At 41.9% G+C, this 20,316-nt stretch overlaps 2 protein-coding genes across 5 annotated transcripts in view; one reads left to right on the top strand and one right to left on the bottom strand.

Annotated features, from left to right (window-relative positions):
* Positions 1-4,016, bottom strand: part of ADAL (adenosine deaminase like) — a 32,406-nt gene extending 28,390 nt beyond the window's left edge. For 2 of the 4 annotated variants that reach the window (XM_037502333.2, XM_037502332.2), the window contains exon 1: positions 3,405-4,016. The gene's annotated coding sequence lies outside the window, so the exon portion shown is untranslated. The remainder of the gene's footprint in view (positions 1-3,404) is intronic. The other 2 variants (XM_037502334.2, XM_037502335.2) reach the window with 1 other exon arrangement.
* LCMT2 (leucine carboxyl methyltransferase 2) lies at positions 3,780-7,532 on the top strand. Its single transcript, XM_037502330.2, has one exon. The coding sequence runs from the start codon at positions 3,890-3,892 to the stop codon at positions 5,939-5,941; it is 2,052 nt and encodes a 683-aa protein (XP_037358227.1). The 5' UTR covers positions 3,780-3,889; the 3' UTR covers positions 5,942-7,532.
* Positions 7,533-20,316: the final 12,784 nt, after the last annotated feature.

The following is a 20,316-nucleotide window of genomic DNA, read 5'->3' as shown; positions in this document are numbered from 1 at the left end:
TAGCATTCATAGATCAATATGGGTGAAGAAACAGTAATAAGCCACATGTGCTTGTCCCACAGTCAAAATATAAGCCTGTTCACATGTCCTGTCCATTTCAAATTACCTAAGGTGCATCTGAAGTCAGGCAACTGAATTTCCTAATAGCTACTATCCCCATCTCAAGGATATAAATATGTTTTAGTTAGTTAGGTTTTCTCACTGCACTGAGGCTTTCCTTTGTAAACAGTAACTACCTCTTCAGTGGTTAAGTCCTTTGGGAAAAAATTATATGATTACACCAACTTGAGGAAGGAACTCTCTTGAACTTTACTGTGATTGAGGAACTCATTTTACTGAATACGTCTGACAAGCTTATGCCATTTGCAACATTTTCACTGTGCCTATCACCCTCAATCACTGAGTTTAAATGAATGTACCGATAGCACTATTAAAACTCAACTGGCAATAGTGTAGAGACCCTCCAAATACTTTCGCCAAAAGCAAAGCCTTTGATCTCAGATCCAATCTTTTGGAACTCCTAAATTCTCACCATTGATGGCAGTCACAGGATGCTCCACACAAGTAGCCTTTGCCTCTTTTGATACACAGGTGATTAAAGAAGATACATAGTTGACCCTTGAACAACAAGAGTTTGAACTGCACAGGTCAACTACATGAGGATTTTCTTCTACACAGATAACATAAACTTACAGTGACAATAAATCTATCTTCCCTTCCTTAAGATTTTTTTAATATATTTTCTCTAGCTTGCTGTAGTATAAATACAGCATATAATATATATATATAAATATCTGTTAATAAATATCTGTTAATGAAATATCTGTTAATTGAATGTTATCAATGAGGCTTCTAGTCAACAGCAGGCTGCTAGTAGCTAAGTTTTGGAGAATCAAAAGTTATATATAGATTTTTGACAGGAGCAGGGGGATTGCTTAGGAGGGGAAGGAATGGACTAGTGCTCCTCACCCCCACATTATTCAAGGGCCAAGTATACGTCAATATTGTAAAAGCCTAACTGTTTTGATCAAAAATAACTATGTTCTGATTGAACAATTCTTTCACAGACTATTTCAAGGAGACAAAGACCTTAAGCTTCCATTTAATTATCTCCCACTCCCTGAAACATGGATTCTGCCCTTATTGCTCCACAGAAATTGCTCTTATAAGATCATTACTGAGCTCGAAAACACTAAATCTAAGTGACACTTTATTAAATCTTTATCCTAAATAAAAAGAAAAAACACCAACAAAAAACCTTTATCCTGACTCAAACCTTTGAGCTCCATTATCCAAATCTAAATTGGCTGGACTCCAAAACTTATGCTTTTAACCATTACATTATACTTGCTTCAAGGCAACCATACTTCCAGTCATCTGATTTCCTGCATTCCAGGCCCCACAAGAAGTCACCAAATCCAAATTAACAATTTTTAAATCTCTCAAATACCTCTGGAAGCAGTTTTCTATTGGTGATAACTCCCAAACACCTGACTTAGAAATTTGATGGTCATCTAAAAATCCCAATAACACAATGATAGAACAAAACTTACCTTCACTATCCCCATCTGAAGCTTTCCTGTATGCCTATTATGACTCAGTATCACTCAGAGCTTCTTTCTAGAATTGGGGTCTGGCACACACAGCAGAATAGTACAGAAGGAAAGTGTCAGTTTTCCGAGAAACAACTTCACTAAGTTGTCCAATGATAGATGAAGGTCTGTTGAGCCCCAGAACCAGCAGTGGTAATTGAGATGTGAATGAATGAGACCCCGCCCTGCACAGTCTGAAGAACAAGAAAACCATCTGCCATCCTGCTGAAGAACACCAAACTCTCTAGCAGAACACTGCTAAGTTATCCACTAGTGCTAAAAGAATTCAGAAGGTGCCAGCTGAAATAACCCTTGATCCTCCTCCAAACTGTAGGGCTGGGCCTAAAGAAGATAACATTTATGATTGGAAATCAACCATACTTCCTGCACCAGGTTCTACATATGAGGGCGGTGTCTTTTGTGAATATCACAATTTCATGTGAGTGTCTGTTAAAACCACCAACAGTTACTCTCCACACTAGACTCTATCATTGCAACATCAACTGTCAGGGAGTCATCTGTCTGGACATTCGTAATGAGAGCTGGGGTCCCACTTTAATTCAAAGGTTTTGCAGTTGACTGCAATTTTTACAGACTGCAGTGCTACAGATCCTCTGGTTGGAAGCACAGGCATTTGGTATTTGACCAACAAAGCAGAACATAACAGGACAGTCAGACAGTGGATCAAGAAATATGCAGTATAACTCATATCATTTGGAGGCAGTATGAAGGAGCGCAACTGCGTCTTCTCACTGTGATGCAAATCTGTATAGCCTTTAAAACACCAACTTCTGGGGCCTCCCTGGTGGTGCAAGGGGTTAAGTCTCAGCACTATGAAGCTATCCCCAGGCACTGCAGCACGGGTTCATCCCCAGCCAGGGAATTAACCCAACCACATGGTGCAACAGACCTCTCCTGTCTCACCAGCTGCTCCCCTCAGCAGTGTATTTCAATCAGCGTGTTCTGCTCCCCACTGTCTCTGCTGAATCCTCTCATCACCACCCCTCCCTCTGGCCTACGCCCCAGCTCTTGTATACATAAATCTTTTTTAAAAATTAAAAAAAAAAAAAATCTTCTGTATTTATGTAATACCAATTCTACTCTCTGCCTTTACCCTCTGGTGACTGGGAAACTCCCCTAAAAGTTCATAAAGCACCTGATGTATTGTCACAATGAACATGCTCCTGAAGGTATAAACAAACAAAAAAAACCTCCCAAGATTCAAACCATATGAGAGGGAATACTTATCTCTCTTGTAGGATTCCCTCTTCTGCAGAAACTACTTAGAATAACTTTGAAGGTGGAGGAAGATGTCATTAGACAGCTAAGAAACAGTGGTTGAGTGATTTACTAATTGTCAGCCTATACAGAGCCAGAAACGCAGGGCACCAATAGCATGTATCTGTGGGAAAATATTTATTGCACCTGGCCTCACTGACTTGTTTTCAGATTTAAATAGCACCTGGCCTCACAGACTTGTTTTCAGATTTTTAAAAAGTATTTATTTATGCATACAGGAACTGGGATACAGGCCAGAGGTGCAGGGGGTGAGAGGCTTCACCAGAGACAAAGCAGGGAACAGAACAGGCAGACTGACTGAAATACACTGCTGAGGGGAGCATCGGGCGAGTAAGGAGAGGTCTGCTGCGCCATGTGGGTAGCTCCCTGGCCGGGGATCGAACTCGTGCTGAGGCTGCGGAGTGCCTCACAGGTTGCGTCTCAACCTCCTGCGCCACCAGGGAAGCCCCTGTTTTCAGATTTAAATAGCACCTTTTTGGTAATGATGAAAGCATTAAATAAGTTAACAGTTACCAATAGTTAGCGTCCGAAGAACTAATCCAATCCTTGCCCGCCGAGGTCAGCGGTCCTAACCCTACCTTGCTCGACCAGACACTCAATGAGAATCCTGTTGTCCAAGGAGGTCTCGGACTCAGTCTCCATAGACTCGCTTCTAAAAACCTGGTGACCTGAGAAAAGCTTGAGACAAGTGACAACCCGCGCTTCCCTAGCACCCTCCACGTGTCCAGAAGCAGCGGTGGCGCGCGGCCTTCCCGCGAAATCGCAGTCCCAGGGAATTGGAGAAAGGTCAAAGGCAGTGAAATTTCAACACAAGCGCGGGGCTCCTCGTCTCTGATTGGCGAGCGGCGCTCTTCCGGGAAGTGACGCACATTTGCCTGCGCCCGCGGAGTGTCAGAGTAGCGGTGATTTTGCGTAGAGCAGCCCGCGAGGGGGATGCCGCGGAAAGAGAGCGCAGCTCCCCGCCGAGAAGGACCGCTCCTCCGAGGCCTCTTTCGGCCATGGGCCCGCGGGGCCGCCAGCGTCGGGCAGGGGCAGTCCAGAGCACCAATGACAGCAGCGCCCTGAGCAAGAGCTCCCTCGCCGCCCGCGGGTACGTGCGGGACGCCTTCGCAGCTTTGCTGGTTTCCGGGGCCGCGCGCCGCGCGCCGCTCATCCACCGCGGCTACTACGTCCGCGCGCGCGCCGTGCGTCACTGCGTGCGCGCCTTCCTGGACCGGACGTGCGCGGCCCCCGGCGCGCCCACCGCCCAGATCCTGTCCCTGGGCGCTGGTTCCGATTCGCTGTATTTTCGCCTCAAAGCTGCGGGCCGCCTGGCGAGAGCTGCAGTCTGGGAGGTAGATTTTCCAGACGTGGCTTGGCGCAAAGCGCAGAGGATTCGAGACACGCCAGAACTGTGTGCGTTAACCGGGCCCTTCCAGAGCGGGGACCCAGCTTCAGCCCTGTGCTTTGAGAGCTTGGACTATCGCATCCTGGGCCTGGACTTGAGGCAAGTCCAGCAGTTGGATCAGGCCCTGACCGCGGCGGGCCTTGACATCGCTGCACCCACTCTGCTCCTGGCCGAGGCCGTGCTTACCTACCTTGAGCCGGATCATGCTGCGGCCCTAGTCGCCTGGGCGGCGCAGCGTTTTCCTAATGCTCTTTTTGTCATCTATGAGCAGATGAGGCCGTTTGACGCATTTGGCCAAGTCATGCAGCAACATTTTCGTCAGCTCAATTCTCCCCTACACGGCCTTGACCGCTTTCCGGACGTGGAGGCCCAGCAGCACCGCTTCCTTCAGGCTGGCTGGACTACCTGCACTGCCATGGACCTGAACAAATTCTATAGTTGCTTTCTATCCGCGGAAGAACGCCAACGCGTGGAAAATCTTGAACCTTTTGATGAGTTTGAGGAGTGGCATTTGAAGTGCTCCCACTACTTCATACTGGCCGCTTCTAGGGGAGACACACTTTCCCAAACTCTGGTGTTCCCACCCACAGAGGTGTTTCCTGGGGTAGATCCTGCCCCACCCTCAGGGGTCTTCCCTGCCAGTTTAGTCACCAGTGACAGCCAGGGCCCAAACCTTAAGAGATATGGCCATGCCTCTGTCCATTTGCGCCCAGGCGTTATTCTCAGTACTGGAGGATTTGGAGAGGAGGAAGGGCGCCATTGCCGAGTGAGCAAATTTCACTTGCTCTCAAGATCCTGTGAATGGAAAAGCAACCACATATGTCATTGGGGAACTGGGAATCAATGGGATGGGCGCCTTTATCACACCATGACAAGACTATCAGATACTCATGTTCTGGTACTGGGAGGGAGACTGTCCCCAGTAACTCCAGCTTTGCCAATTCTCCAACTTTGTTTTTATAAGAGTGAGGGCAATAGCACTGAGGACCTAAATGTAACAGTAACAAACACTGGCCCAGAAGATTCCACTTTGTCATGTTGGCGGCATTCAACAACAGAAGTGTCGTATGAGAGTCAGAAATACTTATTTGTGTATGGTGGTCGAAGCGTAGTGAAACCTGTACAAAGTGACTGGCATTTCCTACATGTGGGGACAATGACTTGGGTCAGAATCCCCGTGGAGGGGGAAGCACCTGAAGGTCGTCATTCCCATAGTGCCTGCAGTTGGCAAGGTGGGGCACTTATTGCTGGAGGTCTGGGTGCTTCTGAGGTGCCACTGAGCTCTGTGCTCTTTCTGAAACCAATCTCTTGTGGATTCCTCTGGGAATCAATAGTCATTCAGCCTCCCATTACTCCAAGGTACTCCCACACAGCTCATGTGTTCAATGGAAATCTTCTGCTTGTTGGAGGGGTCTGGATTCATTCCTCCTCAATTCCTGGAGTGACTGTTATCAATCTGACTACAGGATTGAGCTCTGAGTATCAGATTGATACAACATGTGTGCCATGGCCATTAATGTTACACAACCATTCCAGTATCCTTCTTCCCGCAGAGCAAAAACTGCTGCTCCTTGGAGGTGGTGGGAATTGTTTTTCCTTTGGCACCTACTTCAACCCCCATCCAGTGACATTAGACCTTTCTTCCTTAAGTGCTGGGCAGTAAGGGGTATACTTTTGATATGTTTAGTCTCTACTAAAGAAGAAAAGGTTTCCACAAATAAGAGTTGACTCTACCTAAAGATGCTACCCCTCCCACTATCTCCTCCCTGCTTAATGCTGCTACCTAGTAAGAAAGGTTGTTAAGACATACTGACAATCCAAAAGATGGTACAAAAATAAAACACAAATAGGCCTATCCAAAGAGAATGGTTACACAGTACTAGAGTTGGGATTGGAGACCTTTGGATTTCTGTATCTATTGGTCTTCCTTGTGGTTTCTAAATAAGTTTATTCATTTATTGAGTTACCATGGCCTTTAGCCTTATTCAAGTAAAAAAATTCCCACTCCCAGGCTTTGTGATTCGAGATGGTACCTTGGAAAAGATTTCACGTAGATCCTTTATAAGAATATGAGGTTGAATATAGTTGAAGAGACAGTTTTCATCTCATTCTTCATGGATGAAACCTGAAATGAACCCATTTGCAGTTTAATTAAAACAGTGCTATTTAGTGCAACAGAGAACTCTGGAATAGCTTTAACAAGACACATTTCTAGAACTTTATTGAAAAACATGCTTTTGTTTCATTTTTTGGTCATTGGTTCCGTATTCATTTGGGTTTTTATGTGCCAATAAACCAAACATTTGATATTTTAACTTTTCACATAGTACAATATTTTGCTCCAGATTAACTTCCTACCTTTTACTACACTCTGTTCCTAGAGTCTGACATTTTTATGGACTATATCAATGAACCCTCTTGTCTATTTTTTTGTGAGTGCTACTCATTAGAGGCACCAGAAGTGGGTGTGTGGGCAGGCAGAGTGAATCAAGGTATTCCTGGCTTTCCCCTGCAGTGTGCAAGTTAGCTGTGGCTATATTCTGTTAGAGACCACAGGTCCTATCATATCGCCCTGTCCTAAAAGATAATAATTCTAATTCTCCACCACTCTTGTCATTGTTCCTTCCTTCAGGCCTAGAAGTTGTAACCACTGTTTACTAGACCTGAGCAATGTCCACACTGGCTATTAGCCACACTGGCAACCTAACAAGTGATTTAAGTGATTTAACAAGTGGTTTTAAATTCTTAATTTAAAATTAAGAATTCAGTGGCCCGTCACATTAAACATATGGTAAGTGCTCAATGTGGCTAATGGCTATGGTATTAGACAATGTAGACAGAACATTTCCATTACTATAGAAGGAATTACTGGACACCACTGGGTTACTTCACCCAGTGGTGAGTTGGTTTCTTAATCGTGTCCACTCCCTTTTTTAGAATCAGATTTTATAGGTTTACCATTCACTTACAAAACTATATACTTTTTGGAGTACAGCTTCACACCTCTGTGCTTCACTTACCCACAACCAAAGTTCTAGTGCCAACACACTATTACATTGATCCCCTTCTACCCATCCTCCCATCCTGCTGACTCTGTTTTGATATCTTTATTAAATTACCTTCAGTCATCCCCAATTATCTTTCCTGGGAGCTTTATTAAATCAATGAACTATCTTAGGTATTCATCCTTGAATTTTAACCTTAATTTGTCATTAAATTGTATAAACCTTGTGAAATTCATGAAGGTAGCAGCTTTGGGGGTACTAAATGTATCACTTTAGTATTGTTAGTTTTCAATCCTTGAAATCTTAGCAGTATCCTGGGAATGTTTATGTACCTAAGTTTTTTTTTTTTTAAGGATTTATTTTTATTTATTTATGCATACAAGAACTGGTGTCTAGTCCAGAGGTGTGTGGGGTGGGGGTGTGAGAGGACTCACCAGCAATAGAGTGGGGAGCAGAACAGGCAGGTCTACTGAAATACACTGCTGAGGGGAGCAGCAGGTGAGTCAGGAGAGGTCTGCAGTGCCATGTGGGTCAGCTCCCTGGCTCGAACTCATGCCTCAGTGGCTAAGGATAGCATGATAGCACTGAGACTTAACCCCTAGCCATCAGGGAGGCCCTAAGTAACTAAATTCTGTAAGTACTAACAATGTTAACATCTTTTTTTTTTTTTTGAAATACTTAATGGAATTCTTTTATTCTTTTTTTTTTTTTTCTTTTTTTTTTTTCAGTTTTTTTTTTTTTTTAAATATTAAATTTTATTTTTATATTCCCCCATACAATTGCAAACGCCCCATTCTGACCCCAATCCTTCCCCTCCCGCCCCCCACCCCCAAAAAGTGTCTCTGGTTCATAGTTTTTTGTTGATTTTGATTTTCACTTTCTTATATTCATTTTCCTGGTCCCTTATTTAAGTTTTCTAGATTCCTGCTATGAGTGAGACCATCCGGTATTTTTCTTTTTCTTTTTGGCTTATTTCGCTGAGCATGATCCCTTCCAGTGCCATCCATGTTGCTGCAAATTGCATGTGTTTATCTTTTTTGAATGCTGAGTAATATTCCATGGTATATATGTACCACATCTTCTTGATCCAGTCATCTATTTTGGGCATTTGGGTTGTTTCCAAAGCTTAGCTATTGTAAACAGTGCTGCTATAAACATAGGAGTGCAGGTGCTCTTTGGAATTGATGTTTCTGTGTCCTTTGGGTAAATACCTAGGAGTGGAATTGCTGGATCATATGGAAGCTCTATGTTTAGTAGGTCCAGAAATCTCCACACAGCTCTCCATAGTGGTTGGACCAGTTTGCACTCCACCAACAGTGCACAAGAGTTCCTTTTTCTCCACATCCTCGCCAACATTTGTTGTTGCTAGTTTTTTTAATATGTGCCATTATCACTGGTGTGAGATGGTATCTCATGGTAGTTTTGATTTGCATTTCCCTGATTACAAGTGATGTTGAACATTTTTTCATATGTCTGTTGGCCATTTGCATTTCCTCTTCAGAGAAGTTTCTTTTTAGCTCTTCTGCCCATTTTTTGACTGGATTATTTTCTTTGTTGTTGCTGAGTCTCATCAGCTCTTTGCAGATTTTTTGTGATCAGTCCTTTATCATTAGTGTTGGGTGCAAAAATGTTCTCCCAGTTGGTGGGGTTTCTCTTTGTTTTTGTTATTGTCTCTTTTGCTGTGCAGAAGCTCTTTAATTTGATGTAGTCCCAGCTGTTTATCTTTCTCTTCACTATCACTGCTTTGGGTGATGTGTCTGTAAAGATGTCTTTGATGTGCAAATCCCGTAGTGTTTCGCCTATATTTCCTTCTATGTATTTTATGGTTTCAGGTCTTATGTCTAGTTCTTTAATCCATTTTGAGTTGATTTTTGTGTATGGTGTGAGGTAGTGGTCAAGCTTCATTCTTTTGCATGTAGCGACCCAGTTTTCCCAGCACCATTTATTGAACAAACTTCTTTGCTCCAATGCATAGTCTTTGCTCCTTTGTCAAAGATTAGTTGACCATAAATCTGTGGGTTTATTTCTGGATTTTCTATTCGATTCCATTGGTCTGTATGTCTGTTCTTGTTCCAATACCATGCAGTTTTGATGATTATGGCTTTGTAGTATAGTTTGAAGTCTGGAGTGTGATGCCTCCATTTCCTTCTTTTTTTTTCAGTAGAGCTTTGGCTATTCGGGGTTTTTGGTGATTCCATATGAATTTCATCAATAATTGTTCTATTTCTTTGAAGAATGCCATTGAGATTTTGATTGGAATAGCATTGAATCTGTATATTGCTTTGGTAGGATGGCCATTTTAATAATGTTTATTCTTCCAATCCATGAGCAGGGGATGTCTTTCCATTTCTTTGTGTCTTCTTCTATTTCTTTTAACAGTGTTTTATAGTTTTCTTTGTATAGGTCCTTTACCTCTTTTGTTAGATTTATTCCCAAATATTTGATTTTTTTTGTTTCGATAATAAAAGGGGTGGTTTTTTGATTTCTTCTTCTTCAGATTTATTGTTTGTGTATAGGAAGGCTACTGACTTTTGCGTGTTGATTTTGTATCCTGCCACTTTACTGAATTGATTGATGAGTTGAATTAGTTTTTCTGTGGAGATTTTGGGGTTCTCTATGTATATTATCATATCATCTGCAAATAGTGATAGTTTGACTTCTTCTTTTCCTATTTGGATTCCTTGGATGTCTTTCTCTTGTCTTATTGCTCTGGCTAGGACTTCCAGTATTATATTGAAAAGCAGTGGTGAGAGTGGACATCCTTGTCTTGTTCCAGATCTTAATGGAATTGCTTTCAGCTTTTCACCATTGAGAATGATACTGGCTGTTGGCTTGTCATAGATGGCCTTTATGATGTTGAGGTATGTTCCTTGTATCCCAAGAATTTCAAGGGCTTTTATCATGAATGGGTGTTGCACTTTGTCGAAAGCTTTCTCAGCATCTATTGATATTATCATATGGTTTTTATATTTCTTTTTGTTGATGTGTTGGATAACGTTGATTGATTTTCGGATGTTAAACCATCCTTGTGCCCCTGGAATGAATCCAACTTGGTCGTGGTGAATTATCTTATGGATACATTGTTGGATTCTGATAGCTAAAATTTTATTGAGGATTTTTGCATCAGTGTTCATTAGGGAGATTGGCCTATAGTTTTCCTTTTTTGTGTTGTCCTTATTCGGTTTTGGTATTAGTGTAATATTGGCTTCATAGAACGTGTTTGGTATTGTCCCTTCCTTCTCAATTTTTTGGAAGAGTTTGTGAAGGATAGGCACTAATTCGTCTCTGAATGTTTGGTAGAATTCATTTGTAAATCCATCAGGTCCTGGGCTTTTGTTTTTGGGGAGGTTTTTAATTACCATTTCAATTTCGCTGCTTGTAATTGGTCTGTTTAGTGTTCTATTTCTTCTTTATCTAGCTTTGGGTGATTGTAGAGTTGTAGGAATTTGTCCATCTCCTCTAGATTGTTGAACTTGTTTCCATATAACTGTTCATAGTAGTTACTGATTATTCTTTTGATTTCTGCTGTGTCCGTTGTGATTTCTCCTCTTTCATTTATGATTCTGTGTATTTGTGCTTTCTCCCTTTTTTCCTTTGTGAGCCTGGCTAGGGGTTTGTCTATTTTATTTATTTTTTCAAAGAACCAGCTCTTGGTTTCATTGATCTTTTGGATTGTTTTTTTAGTTTCAATTTCATTTATTTCTGCTTTGGTTTTTATTATTTCTTTCTTCTACTGGTTCTGGGTTTTTTTGTTGTTCTTTTTCTAGATCTTTGAGCTTCGAGATTAGGTTGTTTCTTTGAGTTCTTTCTTGTTTTTTGATGTGAGCTTCTATTGCTATATATTTCCTCTTATTACTGCTTTTGCTGCATCCCGTACATTTAGGATATCGGTGTCCTCCTTGTCATTCAATTCAAAGAATTTTTTAATTTCTTCTTTGATCTCCTCGTTAGTCCAGTGGTCTTCCAGTAGTGTGGCTTTTAATCTCCATGAGGTAGGATAGTTCCTTGCCTTCTTTTATGATTTATTTCTAGTTTGATGCCTTCGTGGTCAGAAAAGATGGTTGGTATGATTTCAATCTTGGTGTATCTGTTGATGTTTGTCTTGTGCCCCAGTATGTGATCGATCCTGGAGAATGATCCGTGTGCGCTTGAGAAAAATGTGTACTCCGTTTTTTTGGGTTTAGTGTTCTATAGATGTCTGTTAAGCCCAAATGCTCTAGGTCCTTATTTAGAGCTTTAGTTTCTTTACTTATTTTTTGTCTTGTTGATCTATCCATTGTTGATAGTGGTGTGTTGAAGTCTCCCACTACATATGTGTTTCTCTGATGTCTGTTTTCAGAGAGGACAACAGTTGTCTGATATATTTTGGTGCTCTTTCGTTTGGTGAGTATATGTTAATGAGTGTTATTTCTTCTTGAAGTATTGTCCCCTTAATCATAATGTAGTGACCATTGGGGTCTCTTTTTATTTTTTTGAGTTTGAAGTCTGTTTTATCTGATATAAGTATAGCTGTTCCTGCTTTCTTTTTTGGCCCATTTGCTTGTAGGATTGTTTTCCATCCTTTGACTTTGAGCCTATTTTTATCTTTTGTAGCTAAATGTGTTTCCTGGAGACAGCAAAAGGTTGGGTTTTGTTTCTTAATCCAGGCTGCAACTCTGTGTCTTTTTATTGAAGAGTTTTAGTCCATTTACATTTAGAGTTAATATTGATATGTTAGCATCTGTATTTGCCATTATGTTTGTCTTTCCTTTGATTTTATTTATTTATTCTTTAATAACTTTTTTTTTTTTTTTGGTCTTCTTTCGTTGTTATTCGTCCCTCTGAGGTTCTGGCTTTTAGGATTCCTTGTAGTATTTTTTGGAGTGGGGGTTTAGTCGCAATGAAATTCCGGAGTTTCTCTTTGTCTGGGAAGGTCCATATTCTTTCTTCATGGAGGAAAGAGAGCTTTGCGGGATAGAGTATTCTTGGTTGGCATCTGTTTTCTTGGAGTCTGTTGACTATGTCCCTCCACTCTCTCCTTGCCCGTAGTGTTTCTTCAGAGAAGTCTGATGTCAGCCTGATTGGTTTTCCTTTGAATGTTATCTGTTTCTTCCCTCTTGTCAGCTTCATTATTTTTTCCTTGTCCTGGATTCTTGGAGCTTTACTATTATGTGTCTTGCTGTGTTTTTCCTTTCGTCGTGGAAGTTTGGTGTTCTTCTTGCTTCTTGTATATCAATTTCAGCTCCTTCTTCTCATTTGGGAAGTTCTCTTCAATTATATCCATGAATATTTTCTCTGTTCCTACATGTCTCTCCTCTCCTTCTGGAATTCCTATAACTCTTATATTTCCTTTCCTCATGGAGTAAGATAGTTCCCGAAGTCTTTCTTCATTCTTTTTCCTTCGTACTTCTCTTTCCTTTTCTGTTTTGGTTCTTTTTATTTCTGTGTCTTCAAGATTACTTATTCGTTCTTCCATTTCATCTATTCTGCTTTCATTGCTTTTCCCAGAGTTCTTTAGTTCCTCCATTAATTCTTTGATCTCCTGCATTTCTCTTACTTCCCTCTTTAGGACTCAATTTCCTTCTTCTGATCTATCACTTTTTTAATCATGGCAATTTTAAATTCTCTTTCTGGAAGGCTCAGAAGTTCTTCCAAGTTGCTGTCGTTGCAATCTGGGGAGTGGTTTTCTTTTTGTGGTGTGCTTCTTTCCTGAGGAGTTTTTAGGTTGCGTGTGGTTCTTCTACTCCCTACTGTCTGTTTTCTAATTTGTCGTATGCGTGGGACACTGTGTTGCTCGGACTGACTGACATCTTGGGTGAACTTCTCCGCTCCCCTCTGGCTCTTCCAGGAGCCATCTCTGTCTTCTGGGGGAGCTTTCTGCTGGTTTTAGGCAGTTTTTACTGAAGAAATGTCCCTGTTCTCAAATGGCGAAGCGGGATGCAGTCCCTGCGCCTCCGGTTTCAGGCACACTCTTCTGCGCACCCGGTCTGCCCCGGACGTGGGTGCCTGCTCCCTCTGTGGGCTGAGACTGCTGGTTGGAAGGGGCCTGGCGTGAATAACTTCCCGGCTGGCCACTGGGTCCTCCAGAAACCTTCTGCCCTTTTCAAGCAGTCTTAAGAAATGTCCTGTTTTATAGGGTGTTAGTGACTTTTTTTTTTCCTGGTCGCTAGGTGGCGCCAGAGATCTCTCCTATTGTCCTGGGGGGCTGTTTTTCGCCTCCCCCCACCCCGTGGGACAGAGAACAGAGCGGGAATGGTAGGGTACACCTCAACAGCTTTGGGTGCTGTGTCTGCCTTGTGCCCCACCGTCGTGGAGAACCCACGCCCCGAATTTTCGTGCCCCGGGTCTCAGTTCAAAGCCCTCAGTTCCAGGACGCGGGCTGTAGCCCAGTTCAGTGGCGCGGGAATGGCGCCTTTTGCACCGCTCCCGTGCCTGGGCGCCTGGTTCCTGCTCACTCAGGGAGGGACCTTCACCTCAGTGAGGACCTCCGCGCGTCTCCCCGCAAGCCTAGGTCGTCTCCCCGCAAGCCTAGGTCGCAGGCGCGGGGACCTGGGCAGCCGCGATTCCGGTCTGCACTTGCTTTTCAAGCGCCGAGCGCGCCACTTTTCCGCGCCAGCTTACCGGCAGCCCGGGCTGTGTGCGCGTCTCCCGGGGTCTTTGTTCTTCTCTAATGGCGCCCGGAGCCGTTCGCTCACCGCAGCGGCGAATCCTGCAGGGTTCGCCTCAGCTCCCGTTCACGGGGTGTCGTGGCTGCAATAGTTCCTTTCCACTCACAGTCCCGCTTGCTGCGTCGTTTGTTCTTGTGGGGCCGTTTTGGTTTGTTGTTTCCTCCTCTCTGCCGGTCGGAGAGTGCCGCCTCTGTGGGCGGGGAGGGGAGCAGGGTTCTGCGCTTCCCTCCCTTCTAGTCCTCTTTTATGGCCACTTTCTTCTTCGGGCAGTTCGCTGGCGTCACCCGTTTATCTTCCGTGTCCCACTTCTCACTGGGACCTGCCGCTTTTCCTCCCTATTAACTTTTTTTAATGGGAGATCTTACTCGCAGCGTCTCCTCGCCGCCATGTTGCTCCGCCCCCTCCTCTTTATTCCAACAATGTTAACATCTTGATGGACTTAATACGACACAACCCTTTCTCCCTAAGGATTTTTATTATTTGTAAACAAATGTGAAATGTGATTAATATAAAAACTGAGTAGCAAACACAAATCTAAGTATGGAGAGAGCAATATTGGCTCTTTTCGACGAAGGCTTCCAGAAGAGAAACTGAATAGAGTTGTCTAACTTCAGTTTCTCTGAGACTGCAAGAGCTGTTTTGAGGAAGTTATTAATTGTGGCTGTGAATGAACCCTGGGCAACAAAGGGCGTACCATAGCTAAATCTGGCAAGGCTATATAGGTGGGCCAGATACTAGATATCTGACAGGAATATGATCAGAAGGGTGAAAGACTGCTGTGTTTACTATTTCTATGTTCACCACAGCCTACCTCCAACTTTTTTTTTTTTTAAAAAAAGATTCATTTATGCATAGAAGAACTGGGGTATAGGCCAGAGGTGCAGAAGGTGAGAGGATTCACCAGAGACAGAGTGGGGAGCAGAACAGGTGGATCTACTGAATTATACTGCTGAGGGGAGCAGTAGGTGAGAGAGGAGAGGTCTGCTGCACCATATGCGGGTTAGCTCCCTGGCCTGGGATCCAACTCAGGCTGTAGCAGTGATAGCACACCGGGATTTAACCTCTAGGCTACCAGGGAGGCCCCTACCTCCAACTTTAAGAAGCATATCAAAACAGAACACTGGCAAACTGAGGTTGTACTAGTGGTTAGTACCAGCAAGCCACGTAGAAATGACTCTAAGGACCAGGGTATACCTTCCATTAAGTTACTCTTAAATGGTCCTATTAACCATTATTATTTCAGTACTTTGGGGGAAGGGATTGGCACCAGACAGGGGGAGAGGCAGGCAATCAACAAGAGAATGTTGTTGTGTGCCAGACCTAAATTAGTACAATGGTACCTCTTCTCTTGAGCACTGCCCAGTATGGCGCATTATGAGTAATTGGGCTTGTTCTTCCCAGAGAAATTACCTACCATTTTCTGTAAGTGATTACCAGATTAAGCATGCCCTCCACCTCTAACCCTATACATGCATCATACTCAGTTAAGGAACTATTTATTTCTCCAGTTGTATTCATTAGAGCAGTCAGACATTTTGTTAGCAACATTAGCTCTGTGCCTTTGGAGTCGCACTCAGTATGGACTAATGCAGCATCCCAGTTTCATAACAGTAATCTGCAGCAGTTAGAGATGTGGGCCAGACTGATGCTGAGCAATAATTTTTGCTTTTCCATTTCACCTCAACATTTGTGTTCTGAAATTTTGGTATGGACCTCTGGGATAGTTTTTAGAGTTAATTAAAGGCCTTCTCCTCTTATAGTGATTATACTTCTCTTTAGAACAGAAAAACTAGATAAGGAAGAAAGAAAGAACGCATACAACATAACGTTGAAAAAAAAAAAACAACCCAATAAAAGGGGGGGGGCAGATTCCAACTGGCATAGGAAAAATACTCACTTTCACTTATTAGGGAAGTGCAAGTCAAAAACCACAACAAGATACTACCTTACACCAGTGAGAATGACACATATTAAAAAACCTGGCAACAAAAAATGGCATGGATGTGGAGAAAAAGAACTCTCCTACACTGCTGGTGGGAGTGCAAACTGGTCCAACCACTCTGGAAAGCTTTGTGGAGGACCTCAAACTATTAAAAATGGAGCTACCATATGACCCAGCTATTTCTCTCCTAGGAATCTACCCAAAGAACACAAAAACATTAAATCAAGAGGATACTTGTACCCCTATGTTTATTGTAGCACTATTTACAATAGGTAAAATAAGGAAACAACCCAAATACCCAAAAGTAGATGGCTGGATCAAGAAGATGTGGTACATATACACAATGGAATACTATTCAGCAATCAAAAAAGATAAACTCATGCCATTCACAGCAACATGGATGTAACTGGAAGGGATTATGCTCAGTGAAATAAGCCAGAAGGAAAAAGAAAAAAGTTGGATGATTTTACTTATAGGAAGCATATAGGGGAACCAAATAAGTGATCAGGAAATAATTATAATAATAATAAAAAATAAAAACAAACTTATCAGGCAACTATAAATTAGAGATATTCTGCAAAGGAGGAGGAGAGAGAGGGATCAAAATGGGAGGGAAGAGCACGAGGGACTATGGTTCATGGGTAACTAGTGGTGGGAATTTTATGAGGGCTACACCTGAGAGGAGAAATCAAACATTGTACAGAAATGAACAATGGTATTATATATATAATATATATATTAAAAAACAAACAAAAAAACCCACAATGAACTACCTACCACCTCACACCTGTGAGAATGACCTATATCAAAAAGACAGCAAGCAACATGTGTTGGTGAGGGTGTGGAAAAAAAGAACTCATAAACTGTTGGTGGGAATGTAAATTGGTGAAGCCTCTATGGAATACCATAGATATAAAGAATCCTTATAAAGTTAAAAATAGAAATAATAATAAATAATAAATAACCCAGCAATACCAATTCAAGATATTTACCCAAGAATATGAAAACCCTAATTCAAAAGGATATTTGCACTTCTATGTTTGTAGCATGGAAACAACCTAAATGAGCATTGATGGATGACTGAATAAAGAAGTTGTGATTCAAAAGATAGATGAAGAAAGAAAAGCAAACAATATATATACTCAATGGAAAACTACTCAACTATTTTAAGGAATGAAATCTTGCCTTGTGGATGGAATGTGAGATGATTATGCTAAGGGAAATAAGTTAAAAAGTAAAAGACAATTACCAGATAGTTTCTCTTCATATGTGGAATATGAACCAAAGTAAATGAACTGACAAATCACAACAAAATAACTCTTTTGAAAAATATGGTGGTTACTAGAGGGGAAGAGAGGTCAGAGTGAAGAGTGGGTGGAGGTCAATTTGATAGTGGAAATAGCATTTGGTGGAGGGTAAAATGAGACTTACACACATATATGAGGTATGAAGCTGTACTCCCAAAATTTTTATAGTAATATAAACCAGTGGTAATCAAAATATTTTATTTAAAAGAAAAACAAGAAGAAAGAGAATTTCTTTTTTTTTTTTAAAGGAGAACTCTTTTGTTTTTTTGTTTATTTATTTACTTATTTATTTATACAAGCACTGGGTACAGTCAGAAGCGCGGGAGGGTGAGAGAATTCACCAGAGCCAGAGCGGGGAGCAGAGCAGGCAGAAAGACCGAGGTACACTCCTGAGGGGAGCAGCGGGCGGCAGGAGGGGTCTGCGCGCCTTGTGGGACCCTCCTCCGGTGGCCGGGGTGCAGCCGGGGATCGAACCGGCGCTGCAGAGGCTGCGGGCAGATTTGCAACCCAGCGCTCAACCACTGTGCCACCAGGGAGGCCCGAAAGAGAATTTCTTATTTTGAACCTCTACTCTGTCACGGTCTCAAAAACTGTATCATACTAGTGAGAAGATGTAAATAAATAAGGGTAAGAATGACTCTTCTGAGGAATGTTCTTAAAAGAAAAATACCAGATGGTCTCACTTATAGCAGGAATTTAGAAAACCTAAATAAGGGACCAGGAAAAAGACTAATTATAATAAAGTAAAAATCAAAATCGGACCTCCCTGGTGGCGCGGACGGTTGAGCGCTGCAATGTGAAGCTGTCCGCAGCCTCTGCAGCACTGGTTCTATCCCCATCGGCCAGCAAGAATCCCACATGGCGCAGCAGACCTCTCCTATCTCACCCACTACTCCCCTCAGCAGTGTATTCCGTCAGTCTGCCTGTTCTGTTCCCTGCTCTGTCTCTGGTGAATCTTCTCACCCTCCCACACATCTGGCCTGTACCCCGGTTCTTGTATCAAAATAAGTAAATCTTTAAAAAAAAGTCAAAATAATCAAAATCAACAAGCAACTATAAACCAGAGACACACGGGGGGTGGCAGGGAGAGGAAAGGAGGGATTAAGGTCAAAATAAGGGGGATGGGAAGTGTATAGGGAATATAACCAAGATGAAAATGCATACATTGTGCAAAAATGAAAAATAATGATGGGCCTCCCCTGGTGTACAGGCAGTTGAACTCAGCACTGTGAAGCTGTCCAGAGCCTCTGCAATGCTGGTTCCATCCTGGCGAGGGTCCAACATGGCGCGGCAGACCTCTCCTGTCTCGCCCGCTGCTCCCCTCAGCAGTGTATTTCGTCAGTCTGCCTGTTCTGTTCCCTGCTCTGTCTCTGGTGAATCCTCTCACTCTTCTGTGAATCTGGCCTGTACCCCTGTTCTTGTATAAATAAATAAATAAAATTTAAAAATGAAAAATGATGTAAAAATACATAAAATTAAAAAATGAAAAAAGCAATGGCTGTCACTTCATTGTGTGCTTTCTATATTTTACTACTGACTATTTACTTCTGTAATATTAATTCTCCTCAGCGATGCTATGAAGTTGGCATACATCAGAGATGTTCTAATGCCCTGGTATTGCCTTGGTCTTTTCTTTCAGTTTATACCTTAAAGTGCTGGTTCACCTCATATGGATTTTGTGATCCCAAATCCAACCTTGAAGCTGGCTGAATCCAACATGAGATCCATCCCACAGGATATCTTCTGGAAAACACTCTCATAAAGATCACTTCCAAATGCAATCAACCACTCTTCCTGTGTAAAAGCAGCCTGCGATCTTTGGACAGCCTGGTGAACAAAAGAACTAGTTACTAAGGTGAGTTCTTAATCAGAAGAACCACTCAATAATATCTAGTGTGACATTAAAACCAAGTTAAGCCTTTTGACTGCAGTAATGAAAATGGGGGTATAAAATAGCACCAGGCTGGCAAGTTATGTCATGAATCCTTGCTAATCACATTTGAACTTCTGTGTAAAGGGAGAAGGAGAATATGTAGAGCAGAAATTATGAAACCTATAATTAGCTTTAGAGTAGGCTGAATTTCCTTGGGTATCAATAATTAGGTAGTACACAGAGTTCTGTCATTCCATAATTTAGTTATAAGATTGCTCACTTAACTTTCTTGGAAAATTACACAAAACACTTGGTTTGGAAGCTGCAGTTCCTTGACTGAGAGAAAGGAAATGTGTCCAATTCACTTCCCTATCCTGCCATAGTAGATGTCATAAATATAGTTGTCATAAATATAGCATAGTAGATGCTCAATAAATATCGGTTGAATGCAGATCCAACCTGGCCCTCCAGTAAAGTACATGTGAATATTAATATTGTATCTATCATGCACAGACAGATGTCAAAATTCCTGTAATTACTATTATAATTGTGTTGGGAGAACACTATTGTGTGCATGGGAGAACATTAATGTTTTAAAGGCTTCCTCGTTTAAGAGTTTTAAAAATTCAACTGACTTGACCTAGGTAAAGAGGGTAGATTTCCTGGTGTTACTTTCAGCTTCTCCCTGATTGCAATTTCCAGTTGATCTTCATTCCCTTTTGCTCAACAGCAGATCATGGTTACTCCATATCCTTAGCAAATGAAATGAGTTAAGTTTGCCGAAAGGCTAATCTGAGGAATTAGGAACATGCAATTAAATGTGCTCACAAGCACATATGCGCAGGATCTTCTTAGGATGTTGTGATGCTTCACTGGGCATGACTTGGTGTGCAACTCTCAAAGTAAGTTTAATAGACATATAGAAAAGACCTAGCCATAATTTTTATGTGAAGTCATTTCCACCTAATTGGCAGACTAAGGCTAGGAAATAAATTGTATCAAGGATAATTTTTAGGATATTTGCCCATATTCTGTTTTTGGTGTTGCCTAGCTTTTGTTCAAATTTTTAGATTTTTTCATTAGAAATTCAACCTCAGGTTTACATTTAGACTTACCATTTCAGAAAAAGATAGCAAAGCTGACCTTTCTTTTTTATGAGTACATCAGCAATTCAGCTAATACTTAAGAGGAAAATAACTCAATTAAAGACAGATTTATATTAAAGGCAAATTTATATTGGGATAACTGAATCTAGTTTATGCTT

Source organism: Talpa occidentalis, unplaced genomic scaffold, assembly GCF_014898055.3.
Source record: "Talpa occidentalis isolate TD23 unplaced genomic scaffold, MPIMG_talOcc4v2.1 talOcc4.11, whole genome shotgun sequence".
Taxonomy (NCBI): Eukaryota; Metazoa; Chordata; class Mammalia; order Eulipotyphla; family Talpidae; genus Talpa; species Talpa occidentalis.
This window is presented reverse-complemented; position numbering and strand designations above follow the sequence as displayed.